The following is a 27036-nucleotide window of genomic DNA, read 5'->3' on the forward strand; positions in this document are numbered from 1 at the left end:
GCTTTACATATATTCAAATGTGTGCATTGCATGTGCATAATTTTGCTATTTCTAAACGGTAATTCATGGTCAGATAATTGTATTTTCCTAATGGTTTACTTGAGCAGTTTTCTTCTATTTCTTTATTTTTTCAAGGCAACTTGAGGGATTTGAAGAGAATCTTGAAGGAACATCCATCATGCGCCAACTGGTGCCACCTAAAAAAGGGCACCACTCCCTTAATGCATGCAGCGATATTGGGCTGTATGGACGCTGTCACACTTCTAGTCAGAAACAATGCTGATCTGGAAATGCAAGACTACTCAGCTGGCTGGACAGTGCTCATGCATGCTGTATATCATGGGTAGTATTCATTGTTCTATGATTTTTATTTTTACCTTAAACCTTCTTTTTTTTTTTCAATCCTGAAGGCATGCCTCCCTCTTTCTTTTTCAACAGGCATGTCAACATTGTTCGCTACCTCATTAGCTCTGGTGCTGACGTCTGTGTGGAAGCTTTCAATGGTGCCACTGCTCTTGATATTGCTTGTTATCATGGTCAGTGGAGCTTGCAAGGTTACTTTTTCATGTGGCAGGGAAGGTATTATGGATGTGAATGTCTTCACCTTCATTTTATTTCTAGAGAATGGAGATGCCAAAATCATTCGGATGCTGGCTGACCAGACAGTTGCTCGCATGTCAACACCAACAGGGAATGTGAGGTGCCCTGTGATAGCAATGTCATTATTTTTTATTTATTTATTTATTGAAAGATTTGGGTCACTAAATCTATGTATCGCATGCAGCTTCTGGCCATTGGTTTACCCACTAAATAACTTTCAGAAAACAAAGTGACTCTCAGCACTTGAAGGCACTTAAGGTGAGCAACTTTTAATTATTTCTTTTTAATTATTATTCAGTTTTGATCCCATGGTAGTACAACCATTAAGCCATAAACTGCACCATCATCTGCATTTTTACAGTGACATATAAACCTATTATATTTTTACGCTAAAGCTACAGCAAGGACGAAAGAAAAGGAAAACGAAGTGTGCTTGTCTTTGCAGCGGCTCGGTGCCGGCATGGCCCCTTTTCACCGATTCATTTTTAAGTAAACGCACCCCATCGTAACAGTTTTGGTAGAGGTGCTGGGTAAAATAACAGCGCCCCCGAAGAATGACGACGAACCGCCCGCAGAAGCGCAATCCATGGAGCTTCGCCGAAGTCGCCGACAGAGATGGCATCCGACGGCGACAACCCACCACCTTCTTCCAGCCAGCCATAGCAGCCCTACATCAAACCACGAACGTTCGCCGGAAAAGCCGGGTAAGACGTGGACGGATAGCTCAGCTTTTACCAATGGACAAGTCGGTTCGATGGCTGGAATGCCACCGCTCAGCTTAACAACGTTGCCTTCTTCCTTAAGGGAACCGCGTCTGTGTGGCTTGAAAACCACGAAGAAAGGATGACGACAAGGGAAGGATAAGGGACGACGGAAGGGATGACGACAAGTTTGTAGACAAAATCAGGAAGTGCTCTGGAGATCCGGCAGCTAAAATGAAGCATGCAGAGCAAACCCTAATGCAGCGAGCCCAAGTTCTCGGCAAAAGCTGCACGACGTACATCGAGGAAGTGCTAAAGTTGTGCAAGGCCCTGGACCCTCAAATGACAGAAGAGGACGAAGTTGGTCATCTTTTTAAAAGGGATCGCCGAGGACGTGTACCAGTTCCTCATCGGAAAAGACAGTCTGGACTCCGTAAGTGACGTCATTCGGCACTGGCGCACATTTGAAGCCTTGAAAGCTCAGCGTATCACACCGAAGTTCGGCCGCCTGGCCAACATAACTAACGTTGCCAGTGTTGACGTGGTTCCAGCTCCATCCAACCTTGCATCAGTTATTCGGCAAGTGGTGCGCGAAGAGCTTGACCTATCTGAGGCGGCTTCCCTTTCAACTCCGCGAGTTCAAGAGCCCTTTTCTCACTGTGACTTCGGTGAGACGTCCATCACCACTGCCTCCGTAGACGCCTACAACTTCGCTCTTTGTTCAGGAGCGCCAAACACTACTATGAACGCACATCCCAGTTATCAGTTCCCAGACAGTTACTCGCCCAGACCACCTGCAGTTTCTCAAGAGTGGGACGGCCGTGCCAGTTATCCTGCTACTGACAATTTCAGTGGGTCCCGTGAGCGCTCCATCTGCTTCCAATGCGGTATTCGCGGTCACGTCGCCAAATTTTGTCCTCATCGCTGTCGCACGTCACCACCGTCCTATGAGTGACCGCGCACTTTTTATCGGCGTAGCAATCGGCACGGCGACAGAACACGCTGGCCTTCTGACTCTGATAGCAGGACAAACCACCAGGTGAATTACCGTAGCGACTCACCAGCTTCTGTGCGGAGCTTGACGCCGCCGCCTTCACACCAGCGCAGTTTCCATCTCCACGACAATGTCTCGCGTCACCGCCACTGGGAAACTAGGCAGTGTGACCAATGGAGGTGAGGTCGCCAGTCATCATCAGCTACATGCCCCTATGCCTCCGCCAGTCACCATGTGTCATAACAAGATTCGTGTTTTAGTGGTCAGTGTTGCTACATTGGCCTTAGTGGACACAGGAGCGAGTGTCTCTGTTATCAGCCTGGATTTTGAAATCCGACTAGGCCGTAAAGTGATGTTTCGCTGGGATTACGCTAATGCATTTTGTGCTGTGAGTGGAGAGTTGCTCCGGCTTATTGGAGTGTGAACTGCGAATGTTTATTTCTTTGAAGATGTGTATCAAGCCGAATTTGCAGTGCTGGCTCAAGCCACTCACAATGTAATTCTTGGCCTCGATTTCCTACAGCAGTGCGGTGCCACTGTTGACTGTGGTACTGGCAAGCTTTTCCTGTCTCCTCTTGCCAACCAACCTGCTACCTGTTCACGCACTTTCGCCATCATTGAAGATGCTGTCTTACCGGCACGTTCCTTATCAGAGTTCGAATTGTTGCTTGAGGTGTCAACACCGATACATTTGATGCAATTGTTGAGCCTGTGCCTTCGATGGTTGTGAAGAAAAGTGTGCTCTTACCTCGATGCGCCCTCTCTGCGGCCTGTGGAACAGCTACACTGTGGGTGTCAAATTTAGCCTCCCAGTCTGTTGTGCTACCCAGCGGTATGCGACTTGCCTCTTTTGAAGTGGATACCAGTCTCAGCATAGGCGCTTTAACTGATGACACGTCAAATGAATCCCGACAGCACGGGGCTGGCCCTGGTGTCCCTGAAGACTCGTTGCCTTCTTTAACAATGATCAACAAGTCGTTGTCTTCAGAGATGTGTCAAGCCCTGGTCAACATCCTTAGCAAGCATGCATCATTATTTGATTTCGCACAGAACGCTAACAAAGTTCTCGTTCCAACTATGCGGGCTCACCACAGGATCGACACGGGGTCTGCGCATCCCATCAGGCCTCCATCATCCATCAGCCTTATCGCGTGTCCGTGTCAGAGTGCAAGATCATCGCTCAACAGGTCGATGACATGCTAGCCAAGGGCGTCGTCCAAGATTCCTCTAGCCCTTGGGCTGCACCGGTCATCCTCGTGAAAAAGAAAGATGGGTCCTGGAAGTTTTGTGTTGACTATCAGCCTCTCAATTCTGTGACAAAAAAGGATGTGTATCCACCTCCCCGGATCGATGACATTATCGACTGCCTTCATTCCGCATCCTACTTTTCATCTGTGGACATCCGATTGGGCTACTGGTAGATACCCATTCATTCAGCTGACAAAGAGAAAACCGCTTTTATGACCCCAGACGGCTTGTTTGAATTCAACGTCATGCCGTTTGGTTTGTGCAACGCGCCTGCAACATTTTGAAGGTTTATGGACACGGTACTGTGCAGCCTGAAATGGGAGGTTTGTTTTTATCTAGACGACATCATCATTTTGGCCGCACTTTAGCAGAGCACAACAACTAGACGTTGTTCTGACATGCCTTGAACAAGCTGCCCTTACCCTTAACTCCAAGAAATGTCACTTTGGCCAATGAGAGGCGCTAGTACTTGGACACCTAGTGCACAAGCAGGGGTTGCGACCAGACCCACAGAAGGTTGCTGCGGTTAGCAGCTTTAAACAACCTCAGTCACAACGCGAGCTGAGGAGCCTCTTGGGTCTTTGCTCGTACTTCCGACGTTTTGTGCCCAACTTTGCCGATACTGCCTACCTGCTCACTTCATTGCTGCGCAAGGGTAACTTTTTCACCTGGACAGTAGATTGTGATTTCCCATTTCATCAACTGAAGTTCCTGCTCTCTTCCAGACCCATACTTCGCCATTTTGACCCCTCTGCCACAACAGAATTGCACATCGACTCGAGTGGAATCAGCCTCAGCACCGTCCTCTTCCAGCGTTTTGGTGACGCCGAGCATGCCATTGCCTATGCCAGCCATTCGTTGAGCAAGGCTGAACAGAATTACACCGTCACTGAGCAAGAGTGTCTCGCTGTCGTCTTTGCAGTCGAGAAGTTCCGCCCATATCTCTACGGGTGCTGCTTCATAATTGTTACTGATCACAATTCACTATGTTGGTTGGTTGGTCTCCGCGGCCCATCTGGCTGCCTTGCTCGATGGGCGTTACGTTTGCACGAATTTGACTTTGCAGTGCATTACAAGACTGGCCGACATCATGCGGACGCCAACTGTCTTTCGAGGCTCCCTCTACCAACAAGTGCATGTGATGCCGACAATTTCTATGAGTTTCTGGCCGCCATCGACGACATTCTTATTCCCGACCTAGCCACTTTGCAGGAAGAGTAGCGTGACGACCGCAGCCTGGATGCCCTCTTCGCCTCAGCTGCTCAATCAACAGGCAACAATGGCTTTGTCATCCAAGATGGCCTGCATGCGGCTGATGGTGCCCGCCTCCTCTTAGTGGTCCCTAAGAATTTGAGAACCCACATGCTCCGTGCTATGCACGACGACTCGACCGCTGTGCACCTGGATTTCACCAGAACATACCACCGCATTCAGGGCCGATTCTACTGGACTAGTATGCGAAGGGATATAGAAAAGTATGTGGCCAGTTGTAACAAGTGCCAGCAATTCAAACACACTAATACTGCTCCAGTCGGACTCCTTCACCCTGTGGCGCCACCATCATCTCCTTTCGAAATGATTTGAGTGGATCTTCACAGCCCATTCCTGTGCTCAATAAGAGACAACTGTTGGATTATAGTCTGCGTCGACCATCTGACGCGTTATGCTGAAACCGCAGTGATGCCAACAGCCACGGCTCTTGATATGTTTTTTTGATGAGCTACTGCATGCATGCTTGTCTATGATTTATTTTGGGAAGAAAAGACTGATGAAAACTAAACTTTAATGTTGTATCGAGAGCAGCAGAAGTTGCTACAAGCCTGTTGTCTATACGAAATAACTGCTTACTCAATTAATGGCGAAGAAATACATCCATGAAAGAACTGTTGCAACTGATATTTAAGGAGGGCTCCTTAGTGTGATTTGTGGTGCTTTAGCCACGCTTGAACACATGCTCTGGTCTTGCGAAAGAATTGAAGACTCGGCGATCAAGGATGCGTCCAGGTGGGAGGCTGCACTTCGCAGCCCGGACCTGGATGAACAATTCTGGGCTGTCCAGCAGGCTCACGACGTGGCCGTGAGGCTTGGCCTTCCGGTCCCGACGTGGGAGCGGCCTGCTTAGTGATTAATTATCACTACTTGCAGGACCAAATAAAGTTTTCCTTCCTTCCTTCCTACCTTAGTGTGATGAACTAAAGACACCGTGACTGGAAATGGAGCATGTGATGTGATTTCTCATATCTCAAGCTGTTGTAGATCTTATATTTTCTTCATTTCTATGTTTTATGTGTTATAAATAGGGCTGGATTGGTCATGTAACACAGAAGCTGACACCATGGAAAGGTAGACAGCTTGTGCAAAAAAGTGCCAGTCAAGCAGCCAACTTGCCTAGCTCTTTGGCTTTGGACCTGCAGTCACTGAGCGTGTTGCCAAAGCACAACACGATGCCTGCGCTAGACATTTCCTTCACATCTCCAGAAATAGTGAGTTGAAAAAAATCTCGCCACAAGACCTATGGCTTCTATTCAGCTAGCTGTGTGGTCAGATGTTTGAACAGAGAATAAATATATAATGAGATGCACAAAACATTGTGTTTTTGACTGCCTTTATGATATATTTGGACAGCTTTTGTTTAATTTCAGAAATAATCACTGGGGGGCAACCAAGCATCCCTAGATTGCCTTAGCATGCAGCATGTCTCCACCATGCCTTAGTGCTAGTGGAACATTTCACAAACCCGACTAGTAGGAATTTGTGCTCCACCAGCAAGCTCGTTCTTTCACACTGTAATTTATGGATGGCATGTGAAAAATCAGATATAGGGGTGCTGCTGCAGATATTTCAGCTTCACTTGGTTTCAGCTCATTAATGTGGCATGCAACTACAGCATCACTGTACATCAGGTACTGTGCCCTCCACTCTTAAAGGACTACTGACACATATTTCCAAAGCTCTAAAAACTCTACTACACATTTCTTGCACATAAATGGATCGCAGCAAGTGTGAAGGTTGGGAAACAAGATATGTTTTTTAATTCAATCCTAAAATTATCTCGAAATGCTGGACTTCATTGACATTATTGCAGCATTATGACACAGCAAAACTTGCTGATGTTGTGTAGCAACATGGCTAAGAATGATGATGTTGCTCATAAAATTATAAACAAAACACATTTTTGAGGCTGTGGTCCTGTGTGGCAGCTGCAGCAATCATAGGAACAGAATGAGCCAGTGTATCATTGTCATGACGCATCCACATCCTGAGTACCAGAATCAAAACAGGTTTGTAAAAAAAAAGAATCAGTAAATTATTAAGGGCACTCTGGTTATGACATTCATTTGCTAATGTAAAAAAAAAAAGAAGTAAGGACAAGTAAAAAATGTCACGTCAGTACTCTTTTAAAAGGAACACCCAATCAGTATTACACCACCTTAACTTGGATGTATTGTCAACTTGACGAGAAATGTAGTTGATGTGACGCATTAGGTAAACCTATAATATTAAAGAAAAAATATTGCTCAGGCCTTCATCTACTGTAACCAGTCCTGAAATACTAGTAACAATTTGTGCTTAGCTTTAACATTGGATTGTACTGTACATACCAGCAAAGTGCAGTGATTTATTAGAGGTATCCTGCCTTTTTGCAGACTTTTCCTGAGGTAGACACTGTTTTCAGAGCAGCACCACCATCACTTCCAAACTATGCAAAAATGCTTGAAGCCACTCCAGCAGCCATGCCTGATGATTTCACACAGGCACACTCACAGAAGGTAAAGCTGCATACAGAGAGATCCTTAATGAACAAGCTGTAATGAACAAACATGTGCTTCTCATGCAGATCACAAGAAGAGCCACTGAACCCAAATTTCTTCGACATCTGAAACCGCCTCCCTGCATTAAACCAGAGCCTGCAGGTATGTAAAAAAAAAAAAAAAAAAGGGAACGACTGACTCCTTCATTACTTGAGCACCCACCACGGTAGCCCAGTGACTATGGTGTTTCATTGCTGAGCTATATCTCACGGGTTCAATCCCTGCCTTGGTGGCCATATTTCAATGGAGGCAGTATGTGCAAAAACACTCGTATACCATGCATAGGGTGCACAAGCTTTGGGTGGTCAGAATTTATCCATAGCCCTCCACTACGGCATGCCTCATAATTAGATCATGGTTTTGGCACATAAAACCTCTAAAGCCCCAGAATTCAGTTTAATTATTCGAGCATTTTTTTTTTGCCTGCGTACAACGTAAAGAAACTTGCTCATGGTATGTATACTTTTTTCAAAGTTTCAAACTGTGAAAGACACTTTGTAAAGAAGTATATATGCTTCATACAGTACAAAATTTTCTTTAAAACTTGGAATAGCTTTTATAATTGCAATATTAGGTGCTGCTTCAGGAGCAGAACATAAATTCTAACTCAAAATGTTAAGATACCGATGTTATTTAGAAGGGTTTGGGTGTGAGCTAGGTGGTACGGGTCATTAATTTTAAACAGCACCAAAAAACACATGGACAAGGAAGAGCACAGGACCAGCGCTGGTCCTGTGCTCTTCCTTGTCCATGTGTTTTTTGGCGCCGTTTAAAATGAACTACTGATGTTAGCTTGAACTTGATTGTTCCATAGTAATTGCCAGTGGGCATGCCAACATATTTTGGCGTACCACAGGATTAAATATAATAAAATAACACTTTTTTTTTACATTTCTGTCTTGCTTGAATGGGACACCTTACTAAATATTTTGTACATAGTGCCATCAGTACATAAACTTCGGATGACTTTGTCAAAATTGGAGTCTAGCCCTTTAATGAGTGGCTGGAAACATACTTAACTGCTATGGTGGCCCAGTGGCTATAGCATTGCACCGCTAGACACAAGATCGCGGGATCAGATCCTGGCCACGGCGGTAACATTTTGATGGGGGTGAAACGTATAAACACCCATGGCCCATGTACACTGCATTGGGTGCACATTAAAGAATCTGAGGTGGTCAAAATTAATCCACAGTCCCTCAGTACGGCTTGCCTCATTATCAAATCATGCCCTTGGCACATAAAACCCCAGAATTTAATTTAATTAAAACATACGTAGCATCATTTTCTCCTCACTCCTGAGCTTGCGGCAAACAATTTGGCCACCACAATACCCTGTCATCATTTACAAAAATTATGGGGGGAAAAGAGAGAGAGAGAGAGAGAGAATGCCAGCTTGTGTGCTCTAGCAACAGGTCTGCATCAGCTTCTTTTTCCCCCTCGCAGGACATAAGTTGCATTGCACATAGTCAAGAGTTTGATGAAAACTCGTCTAGTCAGGTAGCACGTTGCAAAAAGCAAGGAAGTATGGTCACTAAGTAAACATTATTATTGATGTTTCAGAACCCATACGGGTTCCTTGTTCAAAATACAGTGGACATAGTCTTGTAGTTTGTTGATATGCATAGCAAGTGACAAAGAAAACAAAGTGAAAATACATTACAATTGATATTCGCTCATCATGAAACATCAACAATAAATTTGACTGGGTCAGTGACCATAATTTTTCACTTTGTGTAGTTGCATTGCCACTCTCACTCACCTTTCAGTGATTTTGGACTTTATAAACTGGAATGGTTCATAAAACGCCCGACTTTCACTGAATGAATGAAAGGAATGATGTGGATGTGATCACACAGGAACACTGCTTTGCAAAACTCAGTAGGTTGCTCTGGCTTAGTATTTGATAACTATCATTCATATAATTTGTTACATTGCAAAAAGTTGCCATGTACGAGATTGCATGAAGGTCATCGGAGCGGGTGTGTGCCTGTTGGAAACAGGTAGCGCTTGCTAAGGAGTTGAAACTGCAGCAAAAGGGCCGAAGAGTGCAACACATATGCAAGGCCTGATGCACTGTGCCTGTGTGTACTCATTCATGATTTTGAAAGTGCCATGCTAAACAAACTATAACAGACTGATCTCACCATTTCTACTGTGCATGCCTTCTGGAAGCTCCCTTGCTGCCATCTTGCTTGTGGTTCTCAAGAGATTTTTGCTCTGCTCAATAGTTATGCACTTCAGCGCTTCACTAAGCAGTACTTCATACATGCAGTGCTCAAGACCACATAAACAGGAATATTTTGCAGCTAGACTTTTATTCCTTAATATAATTTGCCAGAAGAAATACTTAGCACGTTTTTATGGTGACAAATGTTACAAATGTTATGTGGCACCTGGAAACAGTATGTCTTAATAAAGTAATGCTGTCTTTATTTACATGCACCAATACGTGAAGCAGCTTGCTTTTCTTTCTTTAGTACCCCCTCCCCCCACCCCCTCCCTCAGTCGTACTGTCAGACTAGCTCACAATGCACTGCAGCCAACACCGGTCGTGCGAGCAACACTTCAGTTTGAACGCTTACGTGTCTTGAATGTCTGAATATAATCTGGTATTGCTGCATTTGGGGTGCCCACCATCCCCACAAAATGCTGCTGCTAAAGCTTCACTAGAAGTGACTTATCGAAAGTAACAGGCACATCAGTGAAAGCAAATCTACCATGGTACAAATGCTTCAGATCCAGCTGTGTTCCATGTCTTAATATATTTTATTCAAGTTTTACAAGATGCACTTGGAGCTGCAGATGTCTTCCAGAAAATTAATTTGCAGAGAAAAAATTTCCTTGTATTTTCAACCAACTCAGTTAATACTCCTAACTATATTCTTGCATCCAGCTGTTCTTCCAAAAGATGTAAAAACCCAAAGGTACTTTTCCTTCATATTTTTTTTTATTATTATTGTTCAGGGAAACCTTTGACATTTTTTTTTTTTTTTTTTACTTGCATTGAGTACACATCCATGACTGGAGTTTCACAACAATTTAGAAGCAGCAAATGCATAAACCTTCAGTACTCCACTAATGTGTGCTGGAAGTATTTTTATACTGTTTACGTTCCTGAACCTCACATGAACTAATTGTTCTGTAAGAACAACTTTGTGTAACGAACTTCAAAGGAGTACGGACAAGACACTTTTCAACCTTTTTTGCATTAAATTAGGGCCTTCAACCTTGAAGCTCTAGAAAAAATACTTGCAAGTCTCATAGCCTCTAAAATAATTTGCTCTTAAAACTTTTCTATGAATCAGTTTCAGACCCACTGACACGCGCAGTTTCTCCATCACCCTCGCAGGTCTATGTGTTCCTATTGTTTTCATTTCCCATGAGGTGCATGTCATAACTAGGGACCGGATGTTTAGGCCCTAAAACATGTTTTAGGCACATTGAACAAGCACTAAAGCTGCCATTTAAGGCACATATAGGCACCTGTTACAGTCCTTAAACATGTAATAGCTCAATTAATAAGTACTTCTGGTGCGCATCTGAGGATAAATTATATTTTCTAAGGAGCACAGTTCACTGAAGCCTTGTTTTGTGAAATTCATTCTATTTTCTCAATAAAACAGAATGAGGCAGATTACGCAGATTGCAAGATTTGTCTGAAATTTAGTGTAACTAGACACCATGGGAAAAGTTGTGAAAGCAGTTACAAACAAGCACTATCCCAAGGTTTTCAGGTTTTGTGCTACGCCCTTTTTCAGCAAGTATTAGTTTGTATTGAGAAAAAGACTGCTGAACATTTAACGAAGTTAGTGGCGCATACTTGTATTTCCAAACGTTCAATGATTCAGTGCCCTCTGAAATTGCAGAATGTTCGCCAGTTAGAGCAGTTCTTTCGGTACCAAAAACCCGGGAGTTTTGTCTGAGAAAAATTTAAGTTTCGGACTAACTATATCAGCAATAGGTCTATTGGACATGACTGCAAACCTTTCTTGGGTGTAGAAAATGAGCCCCACACTCCAGGTCATTGTTACGCCCCACCTTTGAAGTTTCTTGGCTAAAAACATATAGTGAGTGTACAGGTGTGCTAAGTCACATTCAACTGTATCGCCAGGTAGAGCAGTTTGTGCCCTTTTCACAGCACTTCTATAGACTGCTGCAAAGCTGGTTATGACAACCTTTACAATTGCAAAGCATTTATGGTAATAATCAGCTGCCTTCAGTGAGGTTTCCCAGCAAATTGTAACGTTATAAACAAGTTGAGGCTAGGACAAAGCATGGAAGGCATTTTTAGGCCCTGAAAATTCAATATAGGAACCAACGTCGAAATGGGCATTTATAGGCACAATAAAAATGACACTAAAATGTTTCTAGACTTATAGTTGATGCTTATATGTTAAATAGGCACAAGAAGGACTTCAGTGGAAAATAGGCATTTTGCCTAAAGTTCCGATTTCTAGTCACGACACAGAAGGCGGTCACATGGGAGCAAACATTGTGGCATTTTGCACTCGCTCCAGCGCACCTGGTCGTCTGCTCTGCTGCCACATTGAGCCATGCAACAATTACTAGCAGAACATCTGAGACAACTGAGTGAGCCACAAGTTTTAAGCCACTGGTTACGCCTTGAAGGTATTTAGAAAGTAGAGAAAGGTCACAATGGTTATACTTGAAGCGAGTAAAAATTGGAGAATGCGGTGTGCAAATCAACAAGTGCGCATGTCATTTGGTGCATGTGCAGGCACTGTCAGCTAAAATCTGTAAAAGGCTCTAATGGAGGCCTGGTTCAGCCAATTTCAAGCTAGTCTAGAACAGAGGAGGACATGTTGCACGATTTGGTACTTGCTCAAGGACATAATGCAGTGCAACACAAAACAAAAATAATGTAAGAAGGAAGTCTGCCCAGCCACAAATCCTGCCAAATTGTGAAGTGACGTCACTGCATTAACAGAATATAGCAAGTATAGTTTCGCTCTTTCAATACTAGTGGCTAAGCTGGCATTAGTTTCTGCATGCACCACCAGTATGGTTGTTCAACCTGCATGAAAAATGGGGGCAGTACACGAATTTGCCTCAACTTCAACTTTGCAGATCCTGAGGTGCTTGACGTTGACTTTTTAGCCTCTAATTACCACCATTCAATGTTTTTGAGAACATTTCAGACAAAATGCATCGCTTAGAATAATAATAATAATAATAATAATAAAAGCATACTGAGCATTGCTGACCAGACTTCATCTAGATTCCACAAGTATACTTGAAAGTATCACAATTTCTTTCTGCAGTAGCTGCCATAAGGGAATGTGAGGCTAGCACAAAACAAATAAGTAACAAAGAGCAATATTGGGTAACAAAATTTGTGTACTACCAGCAACTCTGATGGTAACTAAACAATTGCATTGCCATTTTTCTGTCTAGCAAACTGATTGAGTAGGAAACAAGTGGAATTAGGAACATGACTGCATTCAATATAAACCAGCTTGTTTAAACTTCACATCTACAATTATTTGGGTACCATATCTTTATTTTTCAGGTGTAATGAGCATTCTGCAACAACTAGGTCTTGACAAGTACGCCGAAAACTTTGAAGAAAATGAGGTAGGCCATGGTGCACTTGTGTTGCCAAGAAACGTCACTGTCTTTGTAATTTGTAGGTTGACTGGGAAGCATTTGTGAATCTGGACTCAAAAAGCATAGAAGAAATTGGTGTTAAAACGGAAGCAAACAGAGAAGCACTACGAGAAGCCATCAACCAACTGCAAAAGATGTAACGAGTCTTAAATGTTTGCGAAAATTCCAGGTTGTACAAGCCAAGTTGGCAATTTTATGGACATTTATGCTGTTGCACAATTACCTATTTGTTAAAACAATAAATTATGCTTAAAATTCCAGTGCAGTGTTTTTATTACTGTTCATGTCATGCAGCATGGCATCTTGAGCCAATCCATGTTTCATCTATAACATGTGGAATTCTTAATTGTCAAGTGAAAGGCCACCAAGTGCTCCTGAAGGCGCATCTGTCTCCATATCATCTGTCTGCATTTCTGCTCTCAGCAGCTTCCGACCTTCAAAGCAGTTTAAGGCAGTCCATTCTTTGAGGTCAACTACCGCAAATCCAAGTGATTTGTTGTCACCTCCAATGGCTATTACAAAGGGTTCATCTGGGGAGCTGGCTAGTGTAAGCACAGACCCCACATTCAACCCGTCTTTTTCAAATACAAACACTGGTTTGTGATCCAATACGTCCCACACCTTCAACGTTTTGTCTTCCGACGCTGTGATGAGACATCCTGGGCAGTAAGCACTCAGTGCAAGGCCAGTGACACCCTTACTGTGGGCTGAGAGTGTGAATACGGCTTGGTCTGTACGGGCATCAAAACCATACACAAAACCATTGTCTGTGCTAACATAGAAGTAAAATGGATCAAAGTGGTTCCACAAGACTTTCTCTACTTCACCGTCAACAGTCCACGACTTGAAGCTGGCGTCGGTATTTCGGCAGTCCCAAAGCTTGACTGTATTGTCGCATGCGCCTGTTAGCATTGTGTGACTTTCAAAAGGATGCCAAGCAACAGATTGAACTTTCTCTTTGTGTGCCGAGAGGCACCTAGCCGGAACACCCGTGTCCAAGTCCCACACGAGTGCTTTGTTGTCAGCAGATCCACTGGCAAGCAGATGCCGAACTTGCTTATTCCACGACAGGCTCAGGACGGCATCACTGTGCCTCATAGTTGCCTTGGCGCCAGTTGCCTTTTTCTTCTTCGCTTTCTTGCCTAACTTGTACGCAGGCTCCAAGGTGTCGACAAGGTCCAAGTCCCAAACGCTGATCACAGGAGTCATGTCCCCCACGGCTAAGTAATTGCCAGGATTCGCGTCCGTTGGGTCAAAATTCATCCATTCCAAGCACAGCGGATAAGCAGGCAGCATTATGTCATGGTGTACATAGAGATGCTCTTCCTGATGGTTGTTGACGTATACCTCAATTGTAGCGCACGTATCTTCATCTACACGTGCCACCGCAATCAAGTTGTCGGTGGATCTTATAGTGAAGTCGTCTATTTCTTCTTCACTGTCTTCGCCGTCTCGAGGGTCCAAGTAGGGGTCGTCTGCGTTGTTTGCGTACACTGCAAGTTCAGCCAGATTACCCATTTGCGCCGCACTGTCTTCATCATCATACGTATCCAAACCATACTTTGCTGTAATGTCATCTTCACACGCTCCTTCGTTACCGTCCTCCAGGTCGCCGTCACCGTCCATATTTTTGTTGTCGTTTTTGTGTTTACCCTTTTCTATCAGCTCCTTCAGCTGCTCGCTGAGTAATTTTACTTTTTCGGGGTTTGCCTTAGCTACTCCTCGAGGAACCCAGGTGACACACGGGACAAAATTCATTGCAAATTTAGATGCGCTAGCCACGAATGACGAACACGCGGACACACAGCAAATGTAAGGGCCTAATGAATTGGATTGGATTGGATTTCAGGCTGTTAGACTAAGCTAAGACTCCTAAAAACGTTTTCTCTATATTTTTTTATACTCTGAGTAAGTCGTCGCTACTGCGAGAACAATCGTTACTTTTGGCATTTAAAAAAATATTTTGCAAAGAAACGTGTTTACACTTGCAAGTGGTTTTGCCTGTCGTGCAGTCTTTGAAACGGCACATTTACACTTGTCAAGTACGCTCTAATTTACACGGTCTGAGTAGAGTCGAAACTAGTCCAAATCGTATCCAGCTGGTTGACTGGGCTTGCGCGATTTTATTGCTTAGCAATCAGCTGGCACTCTGTGTAGTCATCGAAATCATTTATTATGTTGTTAAAAGTGCAGTCGAATTCACTCTGATTAATCTAGATATATAAATTAAAAGGAGACGCGCAGGCAAGCTTTAATCGGTACTGTATGCCGCGGCAAAACTCCTTGTATGAGCGGTGCCTGGTATGAGTGAAATTATGGCAGAACTGCCTCAGCTGGGTAAACACTGTCACGTGGAATCATGCAATCGTTTAGGTGGGTGGATCAACTCTGCTATGATTTTATTTATACACTGCTTTCACATAGCGCGCTTACAGTACGTGAGTAGGCGCACTAGGTATGGTTCTTGTCGATTTTCGGCTTTTTAAACAGCTATGATAACTTCATGGCCTTGGTGTACGCAGAAGTTATGTCCAGTGTGCGTGTACTTGAAGTCATGCGCACATAATGTGACTGTACAGACAGATTTAGCGCCTTACCTGCGTGCCTGTCGCAATAGCAAGATTAGTTATGATCACTCCTCGTGTGTTACACAAAGCTTTCTGTACTTCCGTTTCCAGATTTTTTACCTTTTGAGTGTGTGCACTGCAAGAACTCGTTTTGGTAAGTGTGGTACAATCATATGCAGCCACGCAGCGTTTCCATGTTCTTCTTCTTTGTGGAACTAGCGCGCTCATGCAGTGTTTCACACAACCCTGTCAACAGCAGTGACCATCGTACGTCGGATGCGCATGTGTGCGATCAAGTGCAGGTATGCGAGCAATTTATTGTTTTTAGTAGCGAATTGTGCAGATGAATACAGTGTTGTGTTTGCTGCGCATCCCCTGTCTAGACCCACATTCTTACTGACAAAGAAGCCAAGTGCAGTAGGACCGGAACACTTTTCGGATGCACATTTAGTGAGTGCACGCAAAAGGAGCTGACTCCGATAGCCTGTGGACTCTGCGCAGCTAATTTCTGCGTGCGGCACCGCCACGCTCAGGACCACAAATGCAAATGTCTCCCATCACAATCGGAGCACATGCCCCTTACCACAAAAGTGGTCCAGAAAATATTAGGTAAGTGTAAGTGTATGTTACGGGGGACACTTCGGTTTTGCACTCCATGATTCGCTATTGTATTCCTTTGTTCATAACTAATGCTGATAACTCTGTGTTTGTACGGCAGATGTGCTTTTATATTTTGCTCAATAATTTTGATGGTGCCTAGTGAATATTCACTCGGTCATCGTCTGGGTCATTTGCAAGGCTATAAATCCAACTTTCATGAAGAAATTTTCCTCTGTATCTGTAAACCTCAAGATTTATATTAAAAGCCGAGTTGGTGCAACGTCATGTTAAATTTACCGTAAGCATGATGACAATGGGGCTGGATGAAGTGCTCTGTCCCGTCTCCTTGTGTCATCCTAGTGCTTAATTTATTGTGGTGTTTCAGGCGCACTTGGCTGTTAAGGGGGGATGAGCGGTCGACTATAGTGTTAAATTACAGTCGCCTCTAACTTAGCTGGTTTTTAATTCTACCCCAGTAGCACACCGAATATTACACAAAAATATTGAAATGTGTTTAAGATAGTAGGATATCAGTAAAGAAGCGTCATGCTTTTTTGTATAATTTTTTAACCTTTAGTGCACAGCTGAAGTTTCTTCTGCTTATTTTAGATACACTGGGCTTCTGAATTAAACAAGATAATTTTTTTGAAGTTACCGGCTCAAATTTCAAGCACCTCTCTTAGACAAACCTATTAATTAACACAAAAGTTCTAAAGCAAACAGATTTCTTTTGGTTCAGTAGGCATGACCCACCCATATTCAGGAACGACTCTGAGAAAAATCTTTGTCAAAGTTTTAGCAATTGCTGAGAAAAAGTTCCTTGTGCCCACAAAAATGTGGTTTTAAAAAAAAACGCAAAGTTATTGTTCAGAGAAGTCAAACCAAAATGCTTTTGCAGCTCAATCTCCAGATAGTTTTTTTTTTATTATTATTATTCTTATAGCCTCTTGAAACTGTTCCTTTCAAATGCCTGTGCCTTCCTCTTGTTCTTATATTCAGCAGAGGCCCAGAAGTCTGGTGATTATATCATTGTCCATTCTGTTCAACTCTGTATCATAAACACTCCTTGTGTAACACCAAGGGCTTCTAAGATTTGTTATAGCATTGTCCTCATCATTACGATAACCACTGATGCCATGCACAATTTTCTCAAACAAGTGTTATATTTGGCACATACACCAAGTGAAGTTGTTCGAAAACATGTTTGTGTTCTGGGTCTATTCATTGAGGCACCTTCTGCCAAATTGAAGTGCATAACTGTTTTTGCAAAGTGCTCATAAGACGAAATAGTTGGAAACTCTCAGAAAAATAAAATATAGGAAGCACGCTAACATTGGTGGTGATAACCAATGGCAACATAGACGTAAATAAATGCTTCCCTCCATAAATATCACTATTTATTTATTTATTTATTTATTTATTTATTTATTTATTTATTTATTTATTTATACTGCAATTCTGAGAGAGAATTGCAAAGGGTAGAAATACAGATAGATAACCTTTTATATAAAAGTAGGAGAAAGCAAATAAGCACAGATTGCAGCAGACAAAAATACACCACAAGCATCAGTTGACATGATATATGCTAATATATCACCTTGCGGTGTATACTGAACTAATGAACTCATTAAAGTAAATAAACATTTCTGTATCCTTGCACAAGGAGCAGCTTTTAAGCCTTTTAAAATAAAAACAACACAGAAAATCAAGCATCACTCTAGATTGCACAGCCAGTACGAGCCACAGGACAATGTGCTTGGCGCCATTTTTTCAAAATGATTTTCTTAGTGCATATGAGCTGATTTGGGGAAGCTGACAAGTCTTGCACCCAACTAGAATTTGCAGCAAAATATTTTGCACTTATCCTATTTTGTATTTTACTGTGGGGATGAATTACAACAAATGATTGAGGACCTTAATTGAGAAAGTGTAACAGTGGAGTTGAAAACTAACATGCAGAAGGCAAAGATAATGTTCAATAGCCTGGCAAGGGAACAAGAATTTAGGATCGCCAGTCAGCCTCTAGGCTCTGTACATGAGTATGTTTATCTAGTTCAATTACTCACAGGGGACCCTGATCATAAGCAAATTTACAGAAGAATAAAAATGGGTTGGTGTGCATACAGCAGGCATTACCAAATCCTGACTGGGAGCTTACCACTGTTGTTGAAAAGAAAAGTGTACAATCATTGCTTTGTACTGGTGCTAATGGGCCAGAAACTTGGAGGTTAACAAAGAAGCTCTAGAACAAGTTAAGGACCGCACAATTAGTGATGAAACGGAAAATGCTAGGCATAACATTAAAGACACGGGAAGAGAGCAATGTGCATCAGAGAGCAAACGGGGATAGCCTATATTCTAGTTGACATTAAGAGAAAAGAAATTGTGCTTTCTAGGTAATGTAACATGCAGGGTAGATAACCGGTGGACCATTAAAGTTATAGAATGGGTGCCAAGGGAAAGGAAGCACAGTCGAGGACGGCAGAAAACTAGATGGGATGGTGAAATTAGGAAATTTGCCGGCACATGCTGGAATCAGCTCGCAGGGAGAGGCCTTCATCCTGCAGTGGACGTGAAAATAGGCTGATGGTAATGATGATTTTGTACTTTCCTAAGAAAATTGAGACCATGCTGTTAAGTCATATATTCATTATTTTATTGAACAGAAAAGCATATAACATTGAGTTGCATTTTTATTCACATTGCATTCTACTTTTCTGCCTCTAGAGTCAAAGAAGCCAATTGAAAAACCTATGTCAAGCAAAGCAAGCATATCTCCAACTGCACAGAAGGTGAAACTGATGAAAATGAAGATGCATGCTGCTGGTGAAAAAAATGTCCCCCTTGCCGACAGGGTGTATTTTGAAGTATACTTCCCAAAAGGTCACAAGGTTCGCTCAAAGCCCTATCATTTTTCCAAGGTAATACTCAAATGTTTAATATGTGCCATTATCTAGAAATTTTCATAGATGTTCATTTACAGTTATGGACAGTGGGGAGAGCAATTGACAGCACTGCGTTAATTGAGAAACTTCCAAATCAGAACAACAGGCTGACTGAAAAGGTAAGCAGCTATGGAGAGGAACTGTATTCTACAGTGTGTGCTATATGCTTAAAATTGGAAGCCATAAATATTCAATTTTCTCGTGCAGAGATTGCTGCTGTTCCATGCAAGTACCTTCAAGGCACTTGGTGTGAGTGACAGCTTTGAGACACTGTTGAACTCCAAGCTCCTCAACGAAGCAGAAACATTAGTTCTTGAATATGTTGCTCCAAACTGTGATTCATTAGCAGCAGACTATCATTTTGAGGAAACTTGAGTGTCTGCCATGTCTGGATAGCGAGTAACATTTGCAATAGAGGTTCATATGTCTTGCAGGAATTCGCTGGGTAACTGTGCTATTTTGTTGTAGCAATATGTAGCTCTACATTTTGAATACACAGTAAACCTTCACTACAATGAAGTGATTCTTGAAGTTTATTGTACTGCTGAGCACAAGGATAAAAGTTCAGCTCCTGGCCATGGTAGCTGTATTTCAAAAGGGGCGAAATATAAAAAATTATCGTGTCCTTATATTTTAGTACAAATTAAAGATCGCTCCACTGGGGCATCTCTCATAGCCCAGGGGTAGCTTTGGAATGCTAAACATCCTCAAACAGTGAACTTATTATAGTCTTGACTTAGGCACACACATTTAGATGAGATTATATGAAGTCCAGCAACAACAGACTTCTGTGAATATGAAGGACAAACTAGCAGAACATTTCAGGCCCACATGGAGGAGCACTGAAAGTGTTCTTTTATGCTCCCTTTTCACTTATTGAATGTAAATAGCACTGCAAAGGTAGCACCGTTTCGTCATGCTGGTTTATATGTTACACATTGATAGCTGAGGTGGAAGTAACTTCAAGAAGCCATTGACACCCCTATGCCACCTGGTCATTTCACTTTGTTTGGATCAGTTGCAAGGGATAAAGCAGAGGAACAGAAAAGGAGTGGCTCTGCAATCTACAATAATGATAGACAGGAGGCCAGAGGGCTTGCGGAGTATGTCAATGCATACACTCGCTTACATGTTGCACAGTTCAATAAGGAGAAGCAAACGCATGTGTAAGAAAGAAAATTGCTATGGGCACCTGTACCTTTCAAACAGCCTGTAGTGCGAGTCTCTTGTGCACTGGCATAATCCTCACTATTTAGCATCTGTGCATGCCTAACTTGCAACTTACAGTAGTTTTTACTTGGACAGAGAAAATTCAGTTAAGCGATAATATTCAAATCAAGTTGTCAGAGGTTTGACACCAGTATGAAAAAATGAATTTCTTTTTCTTGCTTGTTGCACTGAAAATATTGGCACATGGGCCTTGTCATAAAAAAACCTTCCGAAGAAGTTGTGACACACACACAGGACACATCCATTGTGTGTGCAGCATACTGTAGGCACATCCCGTGTTAAAGGTAACCTCGTTTCTCTCAGTAACACTAAGTTCATTGCAGCATGACTACATGCCCAAGTTTAAGACAACTGAGGCCCTATTCTCCAGTGATCACTTTCAGGAATACCTTTTCAAGATTTCGCATCGCTAGCGCTACTTTTGCCTGTAGATGCGAAGTACGTGGTGCATCTGGCAGTTGTCAAGCAAAATCTTGTGAAGGTATAAGTATCCTAAAAGTGACTGTCCGAGAATGCCACCTCTGAAGTCTCCACAGAAGTGCTTGGCTCTTGAATAGAAAATCACAATTAAGCACTGGAAAAGGTGGGCTCAAACTAGAAATTTAGAAGGAATAAACTATTTGCTCCATAGTCATGTGTACTGGCAGTGATGTACGAGCTGCACCGTGTTGTTGGAGGAGGCACAGCTAGCAGAACCTGGTAGAAACGCTGGCCAAACATTCTTAAAGTGTTTCTTTGCCATTGAATAAAATTTGTCATGTTTGAGCATGTGCTTGTTTTAAATGTCTGGTCTTAGTGCTTAAAGTGTGCCAGAGTACATTTTCTACAATATTCAGGGTGTCTACAAACCGGGAAAACCGGGAATTCTCAGGGATTTTGAGTAGTCTGGAAAAAGTAAGGGAAAACTCCCGGAATTTGGGCCTCTATCAGGGAAAATTAGCGCAAATTTTATTGAAAGGGTCGAAAGTCGCGGCAATGCTGGCTCGAGCAACAGACAGGAATCGTAATGAATCGTCTTTGACGCGCTTTCGTCGGCTGGAGGAGTTGCCAGTGTGCATTCAACGACCGACTTTCCGGATTCCCGATCATTCGGACGGCTTCGCGGCACCGCCACGTAACCCACAGAGTCAACGTATCAGAACGTGTGAAATTTCGGACGCAAGAACTTTTCGCCGTCCGATCTTCTGGACGTTTTACCGTGACCGCGGGTCCGAAACGGCAATAATCAAAGATACCACCGCTGCCGTTTTGATTACTTCGCCACCTCGAACCGGCACTCTCGCTCGTAGATCCGCTGGCAGCCGTTGCCACCACTGCGGCAACGCTAGGCCTAGCTGCTTCCACGTTCGCTATAAAGCTTCTTGCCGTTGGATGCCGAGTTTTTTATTGAAAGAATTAGCTGCTGTCAGCAATGGCACGGACTCCGAATTTGTGGTCCTCGAAATTGGCTTAGGAACTTAGAAAACACGGTGCGTTGCATAATGCCGGTTCCCGAGTCAGCTTCGCCTCTGTACAGAAATGTTACATGGTGAAGCATACGCAGAAGTATTGCAGTGAAGCATAACAAGCGTGGGAAGGGGCTATTGGTACGGAACACAGTATGCATTCCTTAATTATACACGCGTGCACCCTGTATTTCCTGTCACAGTACGAGCGCCGATATGCCTAATATGTGTACCGACAGGCCTTCAGAGCGTTTTCGAACGTGCCTGTCGCGGTTTAAGCCCCTAAGGGCAGTAAATGACACGCATTTATTTCTTTCCAACTGGCCGATTTTTCGAACGTTTTCCCGACCCCTAGGGAGTTCTAAAAATCGGTCGTGGACTGTGCAACTGGCCAAGAGGCTTCAAATAGTCCTTGGGGTGAACGAGTGGCAGAAGGAGGACAAGAACAGAAATGATGTATGCATTGAGGAATAAACGGGAAAGGAAGCTTGCTGCCGCCGTTTTGAAGAAGTTTGAGCTCAAAAAACAAAATTTTGGCTGATGCCGAGATGCAGGTGTCCCTCATCCAAACCAAAATAAACTCTTTAAAGCAGTAAAACACAACACCGAGGCGTCGTGCGCGGGCTGAGAGTGTCAGGACAGTTGAGGTTGACTTACGAGCGGTGAGAGAGAATCTCAATTGTGACAGAGTTCGGGCCTCATACTACAGGAGCTTGCTATCAGTTGATAGAAATAGCTCATATTCGAATATATTTGCTTCTATGTGCATCTCCTTTTTATTCGTATTTGTGAATGTCCGACTTCATTTGCAATTTTTTTCGAAGACACTTTATTTGCTGTGCATTTTACTAACCCCTGCCTTCTATTCTCTTTTTGAATAACATAAACCCTACTCCTTAGTATTCAAATCGGATTAAGTCGCTTTTTATTTTTTTCATGTGCTTACTAGAGAGTGACAGCATCGGGTGATATGGTTTCAGCCCGTCTTGACATAAAACATAGTTCTGCATCACTCAGGGAAGTGTGCAACGGCACTCAGGGAAAACCTGGAAAACTCAGGGAACTTGGAAATGTCAACTTGGTAGACACCCTGAATATTGTTATATTGTTACATGGGAAGATGCAGGCAAGAAGCTATGTACAAGTATATTTGCAGATGAATATTTTGCTTTATTGAATCCTCTCTGCTTTTATCAGACAACTGATTATTGTAAACCATTTTTGACGTCCCTGGAACCTAGTGATGCAGGGGGGGGGGGGGGGATTTTCTGTAAGTGTCCACCTAGTGGACTTATCCATTTCATCTGCTGCTGAAGTGCTGATTGGCTGGGCTACAAGTCTGAAGGAGACAGGTCCCCCCAGCCAATCAGCACTTCAGCAGGAGACAAAATGGACACTTACAGAATACCCCCCCCCCCCTCCAGGCCTGCAAAAGTGTTTTTACTCTTTTTTTTGTACATTGCTTCTCATTCAGCACAAGCTTCCCGGGCACTCCCTTCAAATAGGGCCTCATTAACTCTTCATGTGTAATCACTCCATGGTTAGAGCATGAAATAAAAAATTAGCGGGCTATGAAAACGGTACCTTCTGTAATTCGAGCTACTGTGAAACTACTGAAGTACTTGTATTTACAGTATGGTAGCTTTGCAGGGACTGGTTTGATCACTTATGCCCTGAAAAAGAGATCAAATATTTACATTGGGAGTTCTACCTGTTCAACCACTATAGGCGTGCAAGTTCAGTTGCTGCGTGCCGAATTAATCTGCAGTTATAGTGATCATAAGTCAATGCACTGCATAATCCCCGCCCCCCCCAAGAAAAAAAGAAAAAAGAATGCCAGTACTTTTAGGCAATGTTAAGACTGGCACATGGATATGGCTACTTACCAAGTCTATAGGATAAAGTGCACACGTTACTATAGCATACCTGCCAACTTTACTGAACTTAGTTTGTGATTATAGTAAAATCACAGAACTATGATATTACTAATGTTGTGTTAAGCTTTACTATAACTAAATTATGTTTTACAAAAAGTTTCGCTCATTGGTCTCTGACCATACTTTTGGAAGTCTTCTGATTGTGAAATGACACCCGAGGGATACCTGCTTTGAACAAGTTTATTCAGACAACTTTTTTTAACTGGCAAAACGAACAACAGAAGAGTGGCTGAATAAGCCGCTGTGATCGAAAAACAGTGTATTGCATGTCAATTTGTCATCCAAGTTAGCTGCTGTTTTTGTGCTGGATCTAATGGTAAATGATTGCAAATAAAGTACATATGGTGCCCCACAAAAGTAGTGTGCTCAGGGTAAACTTTTAAAAATGTACATTATGCTCCCCTCTCCCCATTTCAGTGTTTTGGCCTTAAGATTTTTACAAATTTTAATGTTCACAGGCTGGCATGTATGATATATCATCATACCTGTGTTTTCTTTTTTAATATTTAGTTTGTCTGCAACTGTTACCATGTCTAGCAGTAGCACTTCTTTTATTGAAGCGGCTCTAAACAAAGCATGCTTTCTGATGGCACCTTTCCCTTCTCCTGTGATCATGCCATTTACACAAGCTGCCACGAATGAAGAATGGCTATTATTCACCTGTTTTGTCATGGTGCTGGCTTTATGCATTCTCTATCTTCTCTTTATACCATATTATCTCGCCTATGGGCTGAAGCACCTGGGTACAAAAGTAAGCACAGTGCTTTTGCAGGGAGCTAATGTGTAATTACAGCCATCAAGAGGGCATTGTAATGACCAGAGCTCTAGAGGGCATTGTGGCGACACCCACGAAGTTCTCGCTGGAAAGGGATCCTGCATCCCTACCATGTGCAGCTATATTATGCACATTCTCAAACACCCGTCGCCGTGGTGTTCAATACAGCAGCAACAGCAGTGGAAAAGTCGAGGGCAGATGCAAAAAAAGCTTCGCTTTAAAATCCACTGCTATCAGTACCATACTGGGTAGAGCTTACAATAAATCAGTCACTAAATAAAGTGTTCTAAGCATCCCTCATATTCACAGAAATTCTCCACTTGAATGCTCCATCCCTCAACTGAAGTAAATACACTTCAATAATGCTCCTCAGCAATTCCTCGAATGAGAAATTGCTATTCTCGAATGAGAATTCCTTCCACTTCAGCACCTTCAAGTGCTAAAAATGTCTGATAATAAAGCAGATGTGGAATCCTGAAGCAGTGCTATTGCTGCATAGAACAGGTTCAGATAACATGGGCAATGACAAAAACTGTGGTGGAGTGTTTGCTCAGTGGCTGTGGTGTTAGGCTGCTGAGCACGAGGTCGCGGGATCGAATCCTGGCCATGGCGGCCGCATTTCGATGGGGGCGAAATGCGAAAGCACCCATGTACTTAGATTTAGGTGCACATTAAAGAACCCCAGGTGGTCGAAATTTCCAGAGTCCTCCACTACGGCATGCCTCATAATCAGAAAGTGGTTTTGGCATGTAAAAACCCCATAATTTTTTGGTGGAGTGCTCCAGATTAATTTTGACCACCAGGGGATCTTTAACCACTGCTCAATACATGAGCATTCCTGCATCGTACCCTATCAGAATATGCTCATTATGGCCAGAAATCAAAGTGTGATCTTATACTCCACAGCAAAATGACACTGTGCCACTACAGTGGGTAAACCACAGAGCTGCTGGTACCAGTGCAGTCATACATTTTCATGGTATTTCTATGCAACTGTCCTTTCTGTGCAGGAAAAGTCCACAGAAGGTGCCAGATTGCTTACTCTAGAATGCAGTATAAACCTCCTTTACCTTGTCTCAAGCAAGCACTGCCCTGGGTGAGCCAAGTTAGCTGGTGGCTGCATGTGCACTGTCTTCGCGTGCACATAGCCCTGGAGGAAGCATAATCTCGGGTATCGCAGATGTGTTGAAGGGAGAGGCAGCAAAAGCGTTTGCTCCCCTTAGTTTGCGCTCTTCTTCACACCATTTTCGTGACAGCGTGTTTGCAGTAAAGTGAGATCGGTTTATGTTTGCCTGCGCATGCGTGATGCCATGCTTGCTAATTAGTAAGCGAATGTTAAGTGCAATTCGATAAAACTATGAACCTTACTTCGTGCAGTTATGTAGTACTTTGCTATTGCTATCATTGCTTCGCCTAGTGTGCAAAACTGTGACTTTTTTTCTTTTTTTCCACATCAATTGGATTACATGCAGATAACGTGTGCATAGATGGGCGAGCTTCCAAGTATTTATAAGTAGAATTCAGCGTTCTCGATTCAAGCTAAAAAAATAATTCGGGGGGGGGGGGGGGGGGGGGGGGAAGGGGGGCATTTGGTTTTACCCAGAAACAGTGAGAAAAAGCAACTGTACTAGAACACTAACATGTCCAATCGCCACGCCGATGCAAGCCAAGCCTGGTAAGCCAAGGTCACCTGTGAGCCTGCCGACCAAGCAATCTTTCTTGGTTTTTGCTTATTTGCTTCTGTTTTGCCTGTTGCTGCAATGAAAATGAGAATCAAAGAATGGGGTATACGTTATTTATTCAATAATGGGGTGGGGAGTTGCCCAAAAGGGTCAGGGTACCCTGTCCCAAGCAGCGGCCACTGCAGCAGATGAACTGGGCAAGTTTACTGATGGTAACAAAGGGTCATACCTACCTTGTCATTCTTTTTCTTTAATAGTTGTCGGATCTCTGTGCTCTCATAACTTTACAAATTCTACTTTTATTTGTCCTCAAATATCAAATTTACTTCCTTGCATAGTCATGTCGCTGTAGGGATACATGCAACTACAGTGTTGATGAGAAGCAACACATTTAAATGTCAAATTTCTGAACCAAATACCTACCGAAAAATGCAAAAATAAATTGGGCATGATAGAAAAAGTTAACCAAAAAGCTGGGGAAATGTCATCTATTAAAAATATCTACTGGAAGAAGCCGAATTTATGGGGCGGCAATAAAAAATGAAAATGCTGTACCCTATTTATAAGGTATACATAAAAACATACTTTGCATAGGAATCATTTCAGATAAAGATGGGGAGATTTCAAGGCCCTGTGTTTAGAGGTTTAGCATGCAAAACGAGAGCTTTAATAATAATAATATCTGGGGTTTTACGTGCCAAAACCACTTTCTGATTATGAGGCACGCCGTAGTGGAGGACTCCGGAAGTTTTGACCACCTGGGGTTCTTTAACGTGCACCTAAATCTAAGCACACGGGTGTTTTCGCATTTCGCCCCCATCGAAATGCGGCCGCCGTGGCCGGGATTCGATCCCGCGACCTCGTGCTCA

General features: G+C 43.0%; 3 protein-coding genes across 16 annotated transcripts in view; 2 read left to right on the forward strand and 1 right to left on the reverse strand.

Annotated features, from left to right (window-relative positions):
- Positions 1-14230, forward strand: part of LOC142563960 (ankyrin repeat and SAM domain-containing protein 6-like) — a 33487-nt gene extending 19257 nt beyond the window's left edge. For 6 of the 13 annotated variants that reach the window (XM_075674729.1, XM_075674716.1, XM_075674735.1 and 3 more), the window contains 9 exons: positions 136-343; positions 439-536; positions 622-718; positions 822-858; positions 5844-6026; positions 7191-7313; positions 7382-7457; positions 12889-12953; positions 13010-14230. In XM_075674729.1, the coding sequence (XP_075530844.1) occupies positions 136-343; positions 439-536; positions 622-718; positions 822-858; positions 5844-6026; positions 7191-7313; positions 7382-7457; positions 12889-12953; positions 13010-13126 (1004 nt within the window). In that variant the 3' untranslated portion in view covers positions 13127-14230. Of the gene's footprint in view, positions 1-135; positions 344-438; positions 537-621; positions 859-5843; positions 6027-7190; positions 7314-7381; positions 7458-12888; positions 12954-13009 lie in introns of those variants that run through there. The other 7 variants (XM_075674723.1, XM_075674740.1, XM_075674755.1 and 4 more) reach the window with 7 other exon arrangements.
- On the reverse strand, positions 10102-14744 carry LOC142564010 (periodic tryptophan protein 1 homolog). The gene has a single exon (XM_075674813.1). The coding sequence runs from the start codon at positions 14742-14744 to the stop codon at positions 13329-13331; it is 1416 nt and encodes a 471-aa protein (XP_075530928.1). The 3' UTR covers positions 10102-13328.
- A 327-nt stretch (positions 14745-15071) lies between these two features.
- On the forward strand, positions 15072-21096 carry LOC142564017 (AN1-type zinc finger protein 1-like). 2 transcript variants are annotated; one of them, XM_075674825.1, is made up of 7 exons: positions 15072-15359; positions 15665-15707; positions 15786-15855; positions 15937-16162; positions 18881-19074; positions 19137-19217; positions 19306-21096. In XM_075674825.1, the coding sequence occupies exons 1-7, from the start codon at positions 15290-15292 to the stop codon at positions 19471-19473; spliced, it is 852 nt and encodes a 283-aa protein (XP_075530940.1). In that variant the 5' UTR covers positions 15072-15289; the 3' UTR covers positions 19474-21096. The 2 variants fall into 2 exon arrangements, with proteins under 2 accessions (XP_075530940.1, XP_075530946.1); XM_075674831.1 differs by having other exon boundaries at positions 15810-15855.
- Positions 21097-27036: the final 5940 nt, after the last annotated feature.

This window comes from Dermacentor variabilis, chromosome 1 (assembly GCF_050947875.1).
Source record: "Dermacentor variabilis isolate Ectoservices chromosome 1, ASM5094787v1, whole genome shotgun sequence".
NCBI lineage: Eukaryota > Metazoa > Arthropoda > Arachnida > Ixodida > Ixodidae > Dermacentor > Dermacentor variabilis.

Bases quoted from the DNA above. Each gene is read 5' to 3' on its own strand.
- LOC142564010 (XM_075674813.1), bottom strand. From the start codon at position 14,744: ATGAATTTTGTCCCGTGTGTCACCTGGGTTCCTCGAGGAGTAGCTAAG.
- LOC142564017 (XM_075674825.1), top strand. From the start codon at position 15,290: ATGAGTGAAATTATGGCAGAACTGCCTCAGCTGGGTAAACACTGTCAC. The intron at 15,708-15,785 runs GTAAGTGTGGTA...GCGCTCATGCAG, and splicing joins CACTGCAAGAACTCGTTTTG to TGTTTCACACAACCCTGTCA. The intron at 19,218-19,305 runs GTAAGCAGCTAT...TTTCTCGTGCAG, and splicing joins ACAACAGGCTGACTGAAAAG to AGATTGCTGCTGTTCCATGC.